Source organism: Xenopus tropicalis, chromosome 6 (assembly GCF_000004195.4).
Source record: "Xenopus tropicalis strain Nigerian chromosome 6, UCB_Xtro_10.0, whole genome shotgun sequence".
Taxonomy (NCBI): Eukaryota; Metazoa; Chordata; class Amphibia; order Anura; family Pipidae; genus Xenopus; species Xenopus tropicalis.
This window is the reverse complement of record NC_030682.2, coordinates 2,879,881-2,893,956: the sequence shown is the minus strand read 5'-3', so window position 1 is coordinate 2,893,956 and position 14,076 is coordinate 2,879,881. Positions and strand designations below refer to the sequence as shown.

The window sequence follows — 14,076 nt, the reverse complement described above, 5'->3', positions numbered from 1 at the left end:
GCTGCGGGAATGAGAGCTGAGTTAGTTTGGGGAAGAGACGTGTGGGTACAGGGTACAGGGGCTCTGCAGGCTAATGAGGAGACTCTGCCCAAGGACAGGTAACTATATCAGTGTTTCCTTGGCACTGATCCCTGAATTCTGTGCCACTGGGCTCAGCTTGTGGCTACTGATTTGCCTATTTGTTTGCCTCTCATACTGCTCACTTATTGCTTTTGTGCCCTTATGTCATACTGTGCTTATGGCTCATTTATTCATGTTGGGGGGATTTATTGGGGCGCGGGCTCCCTTTGTTTAATGCTGTATTGCACTTACTGGGGGGCTTGGGGCCCCTGGGATCTGCTCTCCGTTTGTCATTGTGGGTTTGTCTTTGTGATATTTATGTGGTTTCTGTAACTGGTGTTTTGCCATTTTCCATGGTTATTTTATTGTATATTATTATTTGTAATATTCACCCCAAACTCCTTCTAACTGGCCTTCAGGCTGGGCCCCCTTAGCCCATAACAAGGTTACAGATATATAGAAACATTGGGGTAACGGTCACCCCGCTATAGTTCCAGGGGTACCCAGGGCACAAATAAGCACTCACCCCAAATCCCCCCCTAACTGGCCTTCAGGCTGGGCCCCCTTAGCCCATAACAAGGTTACAGATATATAGAAACATTGGGGTAACAGTCACCCCGCTATAGTTCCAGGGGTACCCAGGGCACAAATAAGCACTCACCCCAAATCCCCCCCTAACTGGCCTTCAGGCTGGGCCCCCTTAGCCCATAACAAGGTTACAGATATATAGAAACATTGGGGTAACAGTCACCCCGCTATAGTTCCAGGGGTACCCAGGGCACAAATAAGCACTCACCCCAAATCCGCCCCTAACTGGCCTTCAGGCTGGGCCCCCTTAGCCCATAACAAGGTTACAGATATATAGAAACATTGGGGTAACAAAAACAGTGGCTAAAATGCAAAATGAAAAAAACTTAATTCTTGACTAAAATTCTCTTTTTTCTTACCCTTTTACTTATTTACTTAAAAACAGAAGAGGTACAGAAGCCCCAGAAGCTGACAATTCTCTGATTCTTTGGATAAAGACAAGAGGCCATTAGACCGTGCAACTTCTCCAACACCAGGAAATCCACACATTGGGGAGAAAAATCTGTATCCGACTGAGAAAAAGCTTTAGTGCAATGAGCATTCCCAACTCCCAGATGGAACTTCCCTCAGTGGCACAACATGAATGCCCAGAATGTGGGAAAAGATTCTTGGATAAAACCAAACTTATTATTCATTTCAGAATTCACACTGGGGAGAAACCATTCATGTGCATGGAATGTGGGAAAAGTTTCAGGCAAAAGCAATGTCTTACAGAACACCAATTAATTCACACAGGGGAGAAACCATTCATGTGCACGGAATGTGGGAAAAAGTTCAGGCGAAAGCAACACCTTACAGAACACCAATTAATTCACACAGGGGAGAAACCATTTATTTGCACGGAATGTGGGATAAGTTTCAGGCAAAAGCATGACCTTACACAACACCAATTAATTCACACAGGGGAGAAACCATTCATCTGCATGGAATGTAGGAAAAAGTTCAGGCGAAAGCAACACCTTACAGAACACCAATTAATTCACACAGGGGAGAAACCATTTTCTTGCACAGAATGTGGGAAACTTTTCACCACAAAGAGCCAGCTTAGCGCCCATTGCAAGGTTCACACAGGGGAGAAACCCTTTGCTTGTGCAGATTGTGGGAAAAGTTTCATTTCAAAGAGAAACCTTACCAAACACCAGGGAATTCATGTGCGAGAGCAACTTTCATGTGTAGGGAATTTGGGAAACCTTAGTCTACAAAGTCCAACCAGCAACACCATCATCCCCACAGGGGAGAAACCATTCACTCGCATAGAATGGGGTTCCCCAATAGAAGGTTTCATCTCCTCCCCCAGAACATTCATACAGGGGAAGAGATACAGTCACTGATTTCTCCTCCATATTCTCCCATTCCAACATTGCCTATTGGCCATTGGAGCTGCCAATCATATCTGTAGGTACCAACCCACACACTATGGGGTTATTTGTATGTAAAATATATTCCTCAATAAATGTAATGCAATATTTCAGTTGTTTATTCCTCGTTTTATGTTTATTTTAGTGCTTCTTAGAGTTCGGTGCATTCTCTATGTGCTTAAGGGCAATTACACCTTTTCCATGGGAAATTTCCTAAATGAAAAATGTTTTTGATGCCGTGGGAATATCTAGGGCTGAGTGCCAACTTAAAGGGGAAATATTATGTGGAAAACAATATTGTGCCAATGAGTTGTACTCATCTAAATAGAGAAGGATTGTTCTTAAAAAATATTGTGTTTCAGACTGATTTATTGAGAAATTCCAGCAAAACCCCACTAGCCCCGCCCATCTGTTCCACTTCCTGCTTCCTCCTTTCCCAGGCTGTGCAGGGGGCGGTGACACTGTAGGATAGGAACCAATCAGCAGCTAGGCTGACCTGATAGGGAACTGAAGCCTGTCTGTGCTTGTGTGAGTGCAGGGCTGTGATTGGCTCTCCCCCTCCTACTGTGCTTCTGGCAGGGACCGTTAGGACACGCCCACCCCTCATGTGAAACCCAGACAGGGACCTGAGAGGATCTATAGGGAGCTCCAATAAAGGGGCCATTGTTACAGATAGGGTTAATGTTTAGCCCAAAGGGAAACCAGCACCAACTGTAAATACCAGGATCGTTGCTGCTATTGAGATGCTGAAATTTTGGGCTGGCGCAGTAAATATAGGATATAAATGATGGCATTTTTATCCATATTCTTTTATTAGAGTTTAGTTCCCCTTTAATACTCAGGGCCTGAGCCCTAGGATCCTGTGGTAGTTGGCCAGTAGTTTATATTCTCTAATATCAGCAGTGAAAGGCTAGTGTCGCGCAGTATGGCTAATTAGTTATAGTTACCCATTAGTAGATTAGTTGTACTTCCTGGTGTCTGTGACTGAGTTGTTACTTCCTGCCAAGTGGGCTCATCCTTGGAATATACCAACTTGGCTCTGACCATGTCACATTCTCTTAGATAGAAGAGGATTATATTATTGTAGCTAAGGCTGGGCAGGTCTGCATGTATTTCTGCTGGGATGCCCATACCATATAGTTGAATTCGGCAGCTGTCTGGTTGCTAGGGCTCAGTACACCCTAACAACTCAGCGCTGGTTTAAATGAGAGACTGGAAGATGGATGGGAGATGGTGTGAAGAGAGAGATAAGGAATAAAAAGTAACAACAACAAGAAAAGATTGTAGCTTCATAGAGCAATGGTTATTGGTTGCCGGGGTCAGTGACCCCCTCCCAACAGCTAGAAAGTGGTAGAACAGGAATACCAATAATTTAAGTAAGCAGTTAAGAGGAATTGAGAAGTTAAAGGGGAAGTATCAGGATTTGGAATCTGCCCAACTTGGCTCAGTACTGACAGGCAGTTTGGGTTCTGAGCAGAAAGGAGTGGGAGGGGCCAAGCATTCTTGACTGACAGCTAAAGTCCAACCCCCACCTGCCCCTCTTTCCCGTCTGATGAAAACCCTGGAAAAGACTTTGAAGAAGATCTAAAAATTCCGCCCAATTCCCCCTCACCCTGTCTGGCGCTTTCCCTCTCCCCGAGTCTCTAACACCTAGAACTTTATTTCCTGGTTATTTATGAGAAAAACATGGCAGAAGTTATTTGGCCCTCGGCCCCAGCAGGCATGGGCGGGGTAATGACCTTGGGGGGCTGTATCCGGCCCATGGGCCGCAGTTTGGGGACCCCCTGCCCATAGTTCTTGTTTAACCAGATCCCTTGGGCTAAAAAGCTTAGGTAATTTGTATCCTAGCAACCAATTGGCTGCCGAATAATAACTGAAATAATACAAAATGAAGACCAATTGCAAATGTCTGTGGCATTTCTAGCCATATTGCTTTTATCCAGGGTTTAGTTCTGCTTTAGTGTAATATGGTACTGGGACCAGTAAGCTATAAATGGCAGTAAAGCAGCCTGTGAGAGGGAGTGCAGTGTTAGTCTGGCTCCTGTGCTGGTTTCTGTGAGGGGAGAGGAGCCGGGGGCATTAGGACCCTGCAGGCAGCGGGAGGAAAGTCACATGGGGGGAAGGGAAGCAAGGGATTGGGTGGGGCATGAAGTGACAGAGCCGCACAATGTGGGACATTCCCATTCTCCCAGTAAGTGATTCCCGCGCAAAGTTTTGTCTTCAAAGCATCACGTGACAGGCACTCGGGCTGCTACCCCGGTGGGACCGACACTTCCAGCCCCACACACGGCTCATTATCGGCTGAGCGGGCCCCTCCCTGCCGGGGACTCATTTACTGGCGGGGGGGCCGTGTGTGAGACTCAGGCAGCGCCGGGCTGAGGGTTAATGTTACACAGCTGGGGGGAGGGAGGTTGCTATGGAGACGCCGAATGGCTTCAAGCGGGAAAGTCTGACACGGGCCTCTGATTGGCTGAGTGAGGCGCCTCGGCTGGAGGGGATTGCGTCACTTCCGGGTGCCGGTTGTGCTGAGAGAGAATCAGCTTCTGCCTGTGAGAGAGATTGTGCCCCGTTACTGTAACCCTGTGAGTGCCGTGTGTTTGTGTTTATATCTCTGCTAAAGTGTCATTGGGTATTTCCCTGAGTCCCCCTCACTTCCGCCCACACAGGGGCCCCTGCTCAGTCCCATTCCCTCACTTCCGCCCACACAGGGGCCCCTGCTCAGTCCCAGCCCCCCAATAGCCAACCCACAAACCCCCACACACAGGCTAGAGTCCCAGCCCCCCAATAGCCAACCCACACCCACAAACCCCACACACAGGCTAGAGTCCCAGCCCCCCAATAGCCAACCCACACCCACAAACCCCACACACAGGCTAGAGTCCCAGCCCCCCAATAGCCACCCCCCCACCCACAAACCCCACACACAGGCTAGAGTCCCAGCCCCCCAATAGCCAACCCACACCCACAAACCCCCACACACAGGCTAGAGTCCCAGCCCCCCAATAGCCACCCCCCCACCCACAAACCCCACACACAGGCTAGAGTCCCAGCCCCCAATAGCCACCCCCCCACCCACAAACCCCACACACAGGCTAGAGTCCCAGCCCCCCAATAGCCAACCCACACCCACAAACCCCCACACACAGGCTAGAGTCCCAGCCCCCCAATAGCCACCCCCCCACCCACAAACCCCACACACAGGCTAGAGTCCCAGCCCCCCAATAGCCAACCCACACCCACAAACCCCACACACAGACTAGAGTCCCAGCCCCCCAATAGCCAACCCACACCCACAAACCCCACACACAGGCTAGAGTCCCAGCCCCCCAATAGCCAACCCACACCCACAAACCCCACACACAGGCTAGAGTCCCAGCCCCCCAATAGCCAACCCCCACCCACAAACCCCACACACAGGCTAGAGTCCCAGCCCCCCAATAGCCAACCCACACCCACAAACCCCACACACAGACTAGAGTCCCAGCCCCCCAATAGCCAACCCACACCCACAAACCCCACACACAGGCTAGAGTCCCAGCCCCCCAATAGCCAACCCACACCCACAAACCCCCACACACAGGCTAGAGTCCCAGCCCCCCAATAGCCACCCCCCCACCCACAAACCCCACACACAGGCTAGAGTCCCAGCCCCCAATAGCCACCCCCCCACCCACAAACCCCACACACAGGCTAGAGTCCCAGCCCCCCAATAGCCACCCCCCCACCCACAAACCCCACACACAGGCTAGAGTCCCAGCCCCCAATAGCCAACCCACACCCACAAACCCCACACACAGACTAGAGTCCCAGCCCCCCAATAGCCAACCCACACCCACAAACCCCACACACAGGCTAGAGTCCCAGCCCCCCAATAGCCAACCCACACCCACAAACCCCACACACAGGCTAGAGTCCCAGCCCCCCAATAGCCAACCCACACCCACAAACCCCACACACAGGCTAGAGTCCCAGCCCCCCAATAGCCAACCCACACCCACAAACCCCACACACAGGCTAGAGTCCCAGCCCCCCAATAGCCAACCCACACCCACAAACCCCACACACAGGCTAGAGTCCCAGCCCCCCAATAGCCACCCACACCCACAAACCCCCACACACAGGCTAGAGTCCCAGCCCCCCAATAACCAACCCACACCCACAAACCCCACACACAGGCTAGAGTCCCAGCCCCCAATAGCCAACCCCCACCCACAAACCCCACACACAGGCTAGAGTCCCAGCCCCCCAATAGCCAACCCACACCCACAAACCCCACACACAGGCTAGAGTCCCAGCCCCCCAATAGCCAACCCACACCCACAAACCCCACACACAGGCTAGAGTCCCAGCCCCCCAATAGCCAACCCACACCCACAAACCCCACACACAGGCTAGAGTCCCAGCCCCCCAATAGCCAACCCACACCCACAAACCCCACACACAGGCTAGAGTCCCAGCCCCCAATAGCCAACCCACACCCACAAACCCCACACACAGGCTAGAGTCCCAGCCCCCCAATAGCCAACCCACACCCACAAACCCCCACACACAGGCTAGAGTCCCAGCCCCCCAATAGCCAACCCACACCCACAAACCCCACACACAGGCTAGAGTCCCAGCCCCCCAATAGCCAACCCACACCCACAAACCCCACACACAGGCTAGAGTCCCAGCCCCCCAATAGCCAACCCACACCCACAAACCCCACACACAGGCTAGAGTCCCAGCCCCCCAATAGCCAACCCACACCCACAAACCCCACACACAGGCTAGAGTCCCAGCCCCCCAATAGCCAACCCACACCCACAAACCTTGCTAGAATTACCACCTCACCCCTATAATATCGGCCACATATTAAATCCATGCCTGGCTGATTAGCAGTTAATGTAGAGGCTTGCTGCAGACTAAACTGATTTATGTGCAGCCGTGCATCTACATTAATTGCTAATTAGCCAGGCACCATGTGGGTTTAATATGCGGCCGCTATTAAAGGGGTGAGGTGGGAACTCTAGCGATGAGAGATGCCAAGCACTCTAGTAGTTAAGGGGTTAATGTGACACACTTCCTACTAGCAGTTAAATGGTTGCCTATTCCCATACAGCCTTCAGAGGGTTAAGGCACCCAGATACCCCGGGGTGTATTTGTATTTAGGCACCAGAGGGGCGGTGCCCGGGGGCAGGGGGGGGCGGTGCCCAGGGGGAGGGCCGGTGCCCAGGGCGACACCCCTGTATGAAGCCCAAAACGTATTACATTTTAGGTTTAATAATGTAAATGATATAACAGTGAATTTGTACAAAAATCTGTTACAAAATAAAGTAAATCCAAATTTTAGCCAGAAGAGCTGACTCTCTATCACAGGGTGCAGGGGCATCGGGTAACTGGCTTCTCCCTCAGGGATGCAGAAGGGGCGTGGCTATTAGTAGGCCCGCCTGAGTGTATGGACTGGCCAATGATATAATGACTATAACTCCTTATGGGAACATAAGCCGGTCCTGTTGGACTCATTTGACAGTCAGTATCAGATTAAAGGGGAAGTATTGTGGGAAAAACAACATTGTGCCAATGAGTTGTACTCATCTAAATACAGAAGGAATGGGCTGAAAAAGTAGTGTTTGGGCTGATTTATTGAGTTTCCCCAAAAATGACGAGAGGATCTATCATTTATCTGTAAAGGGAAGGATTTGGGATGTTCCATGCGCTTCCTGGGCTAAACCATGTAATAATAGTAGTGAATTCCATGTATTATTCCTGTGCCCAGCTGTATCTATATATATATATATATATTACTGCTACAGCATTTGAAAACTCTTTATTTTACACTGTGTTTTTAAATTGAGTCCCAGTACATTTACATGCTATCAGAGAAAAGCCTGTTTTTTCCCAGAATGCATCATGTAATGGCACTGCTCCAGCAGAACTGGAATTTGTTTTTTTAAAAGAGCAAACAAGTTGCACATTTAACCCTTTGGCTGCCACGCACGTAGCTCCTACGTGCTGCTATAAAAAGGCGTTGAATGCCCAGCACGTAGCTACGTTTTATTTACCTTTCGCTTGTTGTCTGCGCTCGCTGCTTAGTCCGAGCGCAGAGAACAAGCGGAAGGTAAGGAACCCCCTAGGCAATGCGCAGAGGGGGGTAACTAGAGGCCCCTGGGGTGCGATCGCCCAGGGGCCCCTTAGAAAAAGTTGGGCACGTATATTCTACGTGCCAGACTTTTTCTCCTCTCTCCCTTCCTTCCTGCGCGCCCCCCTCCGCCCCCCTGCTTCCTGTTACCGTTCCTGCTGCTGCGCCTGCATCTTCTGCCTGCGTCTGATCTCCAGCGATTCCAGCGATCTGCAGCTCCATGGACCCCAAGTATGTGCTACTTACACACACAAACACACATTCACACACATATTACACTAATACACACTTACACTCACAGTTACTTGCACACACACATGCACACAATACAGATTTTGCCATGTACACACTCACTTACTCACTCACTTTTGTATTTTTTTTTTTTTTATCGCATCGTTTTTATTCTTGCCTAAAAAAAATGTTTTATTGCCATTGCGGATAGTGTATTCGCTAACCGCACTGCGCAATACCTTTTGTGTATTATTTTTGTGTTTTTATTACATTTTCTGTGATTTTAGTGCCATTTTATTGCATTTTCAGTTATGCATAGTTGTTGTTTGCTTTACTTTGTCTGTAAACCTAATGTGCCCAAGCCAGAATACTCAAACTGTGATTCTATTGCAGATATCACTAGGAAAAAAAAAAAAACATTGATTTTAGTTTTTTGTGGGAGGGATTTTAGCGATTTTACTGCATTTCATATTGTTCTTTGTTACTTGTCTAGCACATGGACATTTTGTCTGCTTTATTTCAATTTGGCTTCCTCTGTACCCCACATAGTTTAGTAAATCTATGCATATTGGGCATCAAACTGTTCAGTAGACCCCTGGCATTCATATTTAGGGGGTTTTATGTTGGTACATTATGAAATGTGGGGTACACAATGGGGCAAAATGCAAGCTTTGTAACAATTTTCAGAAACATTATAAAAACCATTCTGTTTAGCATAGCTTTGTAGTTTGGTAGTTTGCAGTAGAAAGATGTATTCACCCATTTTTGTTTTGTCAGAATGTGTACTTTCAGAAAATATATGGTTTTTTAGGGTCTCCGTACTGTTAGGGGGTCTTATGGCACATAATACACATACCGGGTGCAAAAACTGCAGGAGCCGGAGCGTCATTCGTGAAAATTCATATGCACTATTTTCATTTGGGTTCCCCTGTACCCCACATAGTTTAGTAAACCTATACATATTGGGCATCAAACTGTTCAGGGGACCCCTGGCGTTCATATTTAGGGGGTTTTATTTGGTTACTTTATGACCTGTAGGAGATAAGATACTATAGACTGGAAGCTTTGAAGCGATTTTTAAAAAAAATCACAAGTTTTGATAAAAACCAATAAGTTTAGGAAAGCATTGCGACTTGATAATTTGGAGCAGACAGACAGTTGTGCCTATTCTGGATTCCCCAGAATCTGTTCTTTCCAAAAATATACAATTTTCTGGGATAAACCTTCTGTTAGTGGAATTTTTGGCCTTGAAATCTAAAGTATGCAGCTTTCTGGAGCAGTGCTTTGGGAATTTGGTAGTGTACTGCTGGGAGTTTGTGACCTATACAAGTGAGAAATCTCCATAAAACTATATATATTTGGTATTTGCACATTCAGGAGACATGGGACTTTCCAAATCAGGTGTATTTTAGTGCATAAAATAATTTTTGTTTCTGGTGTATGTGTTTATATTATGGAAAATATTTTTTTAAATTTTTTTTTAGACATTTAGAAGCCTATATCTTGTTACAGAATTGGAATTACACAAAAATTCCACCATATTTTGAAAGATTAGGATGTCCCGAAAAAAACGATATATCGTTTTCCTGGGTAAACTAAAAGTCCCCCCGAGGAAAAGTCCCTAAAGTCAAACAGTGCAAAATGTTCAAAAACTGTCTGGCAGTAGAAGTTCCACTTCTGGCAGTGAAAGGGTTAATGGAACAATATAACGTGCTGCTGGGCATATTCTTAGTCTCCCAGGTGGCTTCTGCCATGTGACTTCTATTAACTTCAGTCTCTGTTTAATGCACCACTGAACGTTGGAGTAATTTCCCCCCTGGGGAGTGAGGCTGCCCCTTTATTGTGTTACATAGTTTCCCCCCAGGGGGCAAATTAAGGCTCCACCCTCTCGTTATCCCATGCTAATTACCTGCCTTTGATAAACATGTGACTATGCTAATGAAGGGCGTTAGAGTACAGGAACCCATCAGCCTTCCTTTCCATATTGTGGGAGGAACCTTTTCCCCCAAAGGCCCCGCCCATAGAGGGTGGGATCCAAAATGGGCTAAAAAGCTGCGGGAATGAGAGCTGAGTTAGTTTGGGGAAGAGACGTGTGGGTACAGGGTACAGGGGCTCTGCAGGCTAATGAGGAGACTCTGCCCAAGGACAGGTAACTATATCAGTGTTTCCTTGGCACTGATCCCTGAATTCTGTGCCACTGGGCTCAGCTTGTGGCTACTGATTTGCCTATTTGTTTGCCTCTCATACTGCTCACTTATTGCTTTTGTGCCCTTATGTCATACTGTGCTTATGGCTCATTTATTCATGTTGGGGGGATTTATTGGGGCGCGGGCTCCCTTTGTTTAATGCTGTATTGCACTTACTGGGGGGCTTGGGGCCCCTGGGATCTGCTCTCCGTTTGTCTTTGTGGGTTTGTCTTTGTGATATTTATGTGGTTTCTGTAACTGGTGTTTTGCCATTTTCCATGATTATTTTATTGTATATTATTATTTGTAATATTCACCCCAATCTCCCCCTAACTGGCCTTCAGGCTGGGCCCCCTTAGCCCATAACAAGGTTACAGATATATAGAAACATTGGGGTAACAGTCACCCTGCTATAGTTCCAGGGGTACCCAGGGCACAAATAAGCACTCACCCCAAATCCCCCCCTAACTGGCCTTCAGGCTGGGCCCCCTTAGCCCATAACAAGGTTACAGATATATAGAAACATTGGGGTAACAGTCACCCCGCTATAGTTCCAGGGGTACCCAGGGCACCAATAAGCACTCACCCCAAATCCCCCCCTAACTGGCCTTCAGGCTGGGCCCCCTTAGCCCATAACAAGGTTACAGATATATAGAAACATTGGGGTAACAGTCACCCCGCTATAGTTCCAGGGGTACCCAGGGCCCAAATAAGCACTCACCCCAAATCCGCCCCTAACTGGCCTTCAGGCTGGGCCCCCTTAGCCCATAACAAGGTTACAGATATATAGAAACATTGGGGTAACAGTCACCCCGCTATAGTTCCAGGGGTACCCAGGGCACAAATAAGCACTCACCCCAAATCCCCCCCTAACTGGCCTTCAGACTGGGCCCCCTTAGCCCATAACAAGGTTACAGATATATAGAAACATTGGGGTAACAGTCACCCTGCTATAGTTCCAGGGGTACCCAGGGCACAAATAAGCACTCACCCCAAATCCCCCCCTAACTGGCCTTCAGGCTGGGCCCCCTTAGCCCATAACAAGGTTACAGATATATAGAAACATTGGGGTAACAGTCACCCCGCTATAGTTCCAGGGGTACCCAGGGCACAAATAAGCACTCACCCCAAATCCCCCCCTAACTGGCCTTCAGACTGGGCCCCCTTAGCCCACAACAAGGTTACAGATATATAGAAACATTGGGGTAACAAAAACTTGAGTGGCTAAAATGCAAAATGATAAAACATTATTATTGACTAAAATTTTCTTTTTTCTTACCCTTTTACTTATTTACTTAAAAACAGAAGAGGCACAGAAGCCCCAGAAGCTGACAATTCTCTGATTCTTTGGATAAAGACAAGAGGCCATTAGACCGTGCAACTTCTCCAACACCAGGAAATCCACACATTGGGGAGAAAAATCTGTATCCGACTGAGAAAAAGCTTTAGTGCAATGAGCATTCCCAACTCCCAGATGGAACTTCCCTCAGTGGCACCACATGAATGCCCAGAATGTGGGAAAAGATTCTCAGGAAGAAACAAACTTACTATTCATTACAGAGTTCACACTGGGGAGAAACCATTCATGTGCACGAAATGTGGGAAAAGTTTCAGGGAAAAGCATCGGCTTACAGAACACCAATTAATTCACACTGGGGAGAAACCATTCATGTGCACGGAATGTGGGAAAAGTTTCAGGAAAAAGCAAAGCCTTACAGCACACCAATTAATTCACACAGGGGAGAAACCATTCATGTGCACGGAATGTGGGAAAAGTTTCAGGCAAAAGCATCAGCTTACAGCACACCAATTAATTCACACAGGGGAGAAACCATTCATGTGCACGGAATGTGGGAAAAGTTTCAGGCAAAAGCATCGGCTTACAGCACACCAATTAATTCACATGGGGGAGAAACCATTCATGTGCACGGAATGTGGGAAAAGTTTCAGGCAAAAGCAACTCCTTACACAACACCAATTAATTCACACAGGGGAGAAACCCTATGCATGTACAGAATGTGATAAACAATTCCATAAAAGGAGAAGCCTTCTCAGCCACCAGAGGATTCATACAGGGGTGAAACCATTTGTGTGCATGGAATGTGGGAAAAGCTTCTCCAACAAGACCTACTTTCAGAGACACCAGAGAATTCACACAGGGGAGAAACTATTTTCTTGCACAGAATGTGGGAAATGTTTAATCACAAAAAGCCAGCTTGGCAACCATTACAAGGTTCACACAGGGGAGAAACCATTTTCTTGCACAGAATGTGGGAAACGTTTCACCACAAAGACCAAGCTTGGCAGCCATTACAAGGTTCACACGGGGGAGAAACCATTTTTTTGTACAGAATGTGGGAAAAGTTTCACCACAAAGAGCCAGCTTAACAGCCATTACACGGTTCACACAGGGGAGAAACCATTTTCTTGCACAGAATGTTGTAAAAGTTTCACCACAAAGAGCCAGCTTAACAGCCATTACACGGTTCACACAGGGGAGAAACCATTTTCTTGCACAGAATGTGGGAAAAGTTTCACCACAAAGGCCAAGCTTAACAGCCATTACACGGTTCACACAGGGGAGAAACCATTTTCTTGCACAGAATGTGGGAAAAGTTTTGTTTCAAACGGAAACCTTACCAAACACCAGAGAATTCATGCGTGAGAGCAACTTTCATGTGTAGGGAATTCGGGAAACCTTATTCTACAAAAGTCCAACCAGCAACTCCGTCATCCCCACCGGGGAGAAACCATTCACTTGCACAGAATGGGGTTTCCCCAATAGAAGGTTTCATCACCTCCCCCAGAACATTCATACAGGGGAAGAGATACAGTCACTGATTTCTCCTCCATATTCTCCCATTCCAACATTGCCTATTGGCCATTGGAGCTGCCAATCATATCTGTAGGTACCAACCCACACACTATGGGGTTATTTGTATGTAAAATATATTCCTCAATAAATGTAATGCAATATTTCAGTTGTTTATTCCTCGTTTTATGTTTATTTTAGTGCTTCTTAGAGTTCGGTGCATTCTCTATGTGCTTAAGGGCAATTACACCTTTTCCATGGGAAATTTCCTAAATGAAAAATGTTTTTGATGCCGTGGGAATATCTAGGGCTGAGTGCCAACTTAAAGGGGAAATATTATGTGGAAAACAATGTTGTGCCCAAAAATTTATCCCAAAACCCCACTAGCCCCGCCTATCTGTTCCACTTCCTGCTTCCTCCTTTCCCAGGCTGTGCAGGGGGCAGCGACACTGTAGGATAGGAACCAATCAGCAGCTAGGCTGACCTGATAGGGAACTGAAGCCTGTCTGTGCTTGTGTGAGTGCAGGGCTGTGATTGGCTCTCCCCCTCCTACTGTGCTTCTGGCAGGGACCGTTAGGACACGCTCACCCCTCATGTGAAACCCAGACAGGGACCTGAGAGGATCTATAGGGAGCCCCAATAAAGGGGCCATTGTTACAGATAGGGTTAATGTTTAGCCCAAATGGAAACCAGCACCCACTGTAAAGACCAGGATCGTTG

General features: G+C 47.6%; 1 protein-coding gene across 1 annotated transcript; it reads left to right on the top strand.

Annotated features, from left to right (window-relative positions):
• Positions 1-4,536: 4,536 nt before the first annotated feature.
• Positions 4,537-13,520, top strand: znf665 (zinc finger protein 665). Its single transcript, NM_001171537.1, has 2 exons — positions 4,537-4,588; positions 11,850-13,520. Exon 2 carries the CDS (start codon positions 11,998-12,000, stop codon positions 13,207-13,209), a length of 1,212 nt encoding a protein of 403 aa, NP_001165008.1. The 5' UTR covers positions 4,537-4,588; positions 11,850-11,997; the 3' UTR covers positions 13,210-13,520.
• Positions 13,521-14,076: the final 556 nt, after the last annotated feature.

Bases quoted from the DNA above. Each gene is read 5' to 3' on its own strand.
- znf665 (NM_001171537.1), top strand. From the start codon at position 11,998: ATGAGCATTCCCAACTCCCAGATGGAACTTCCCTCAGTGGCACCACAT.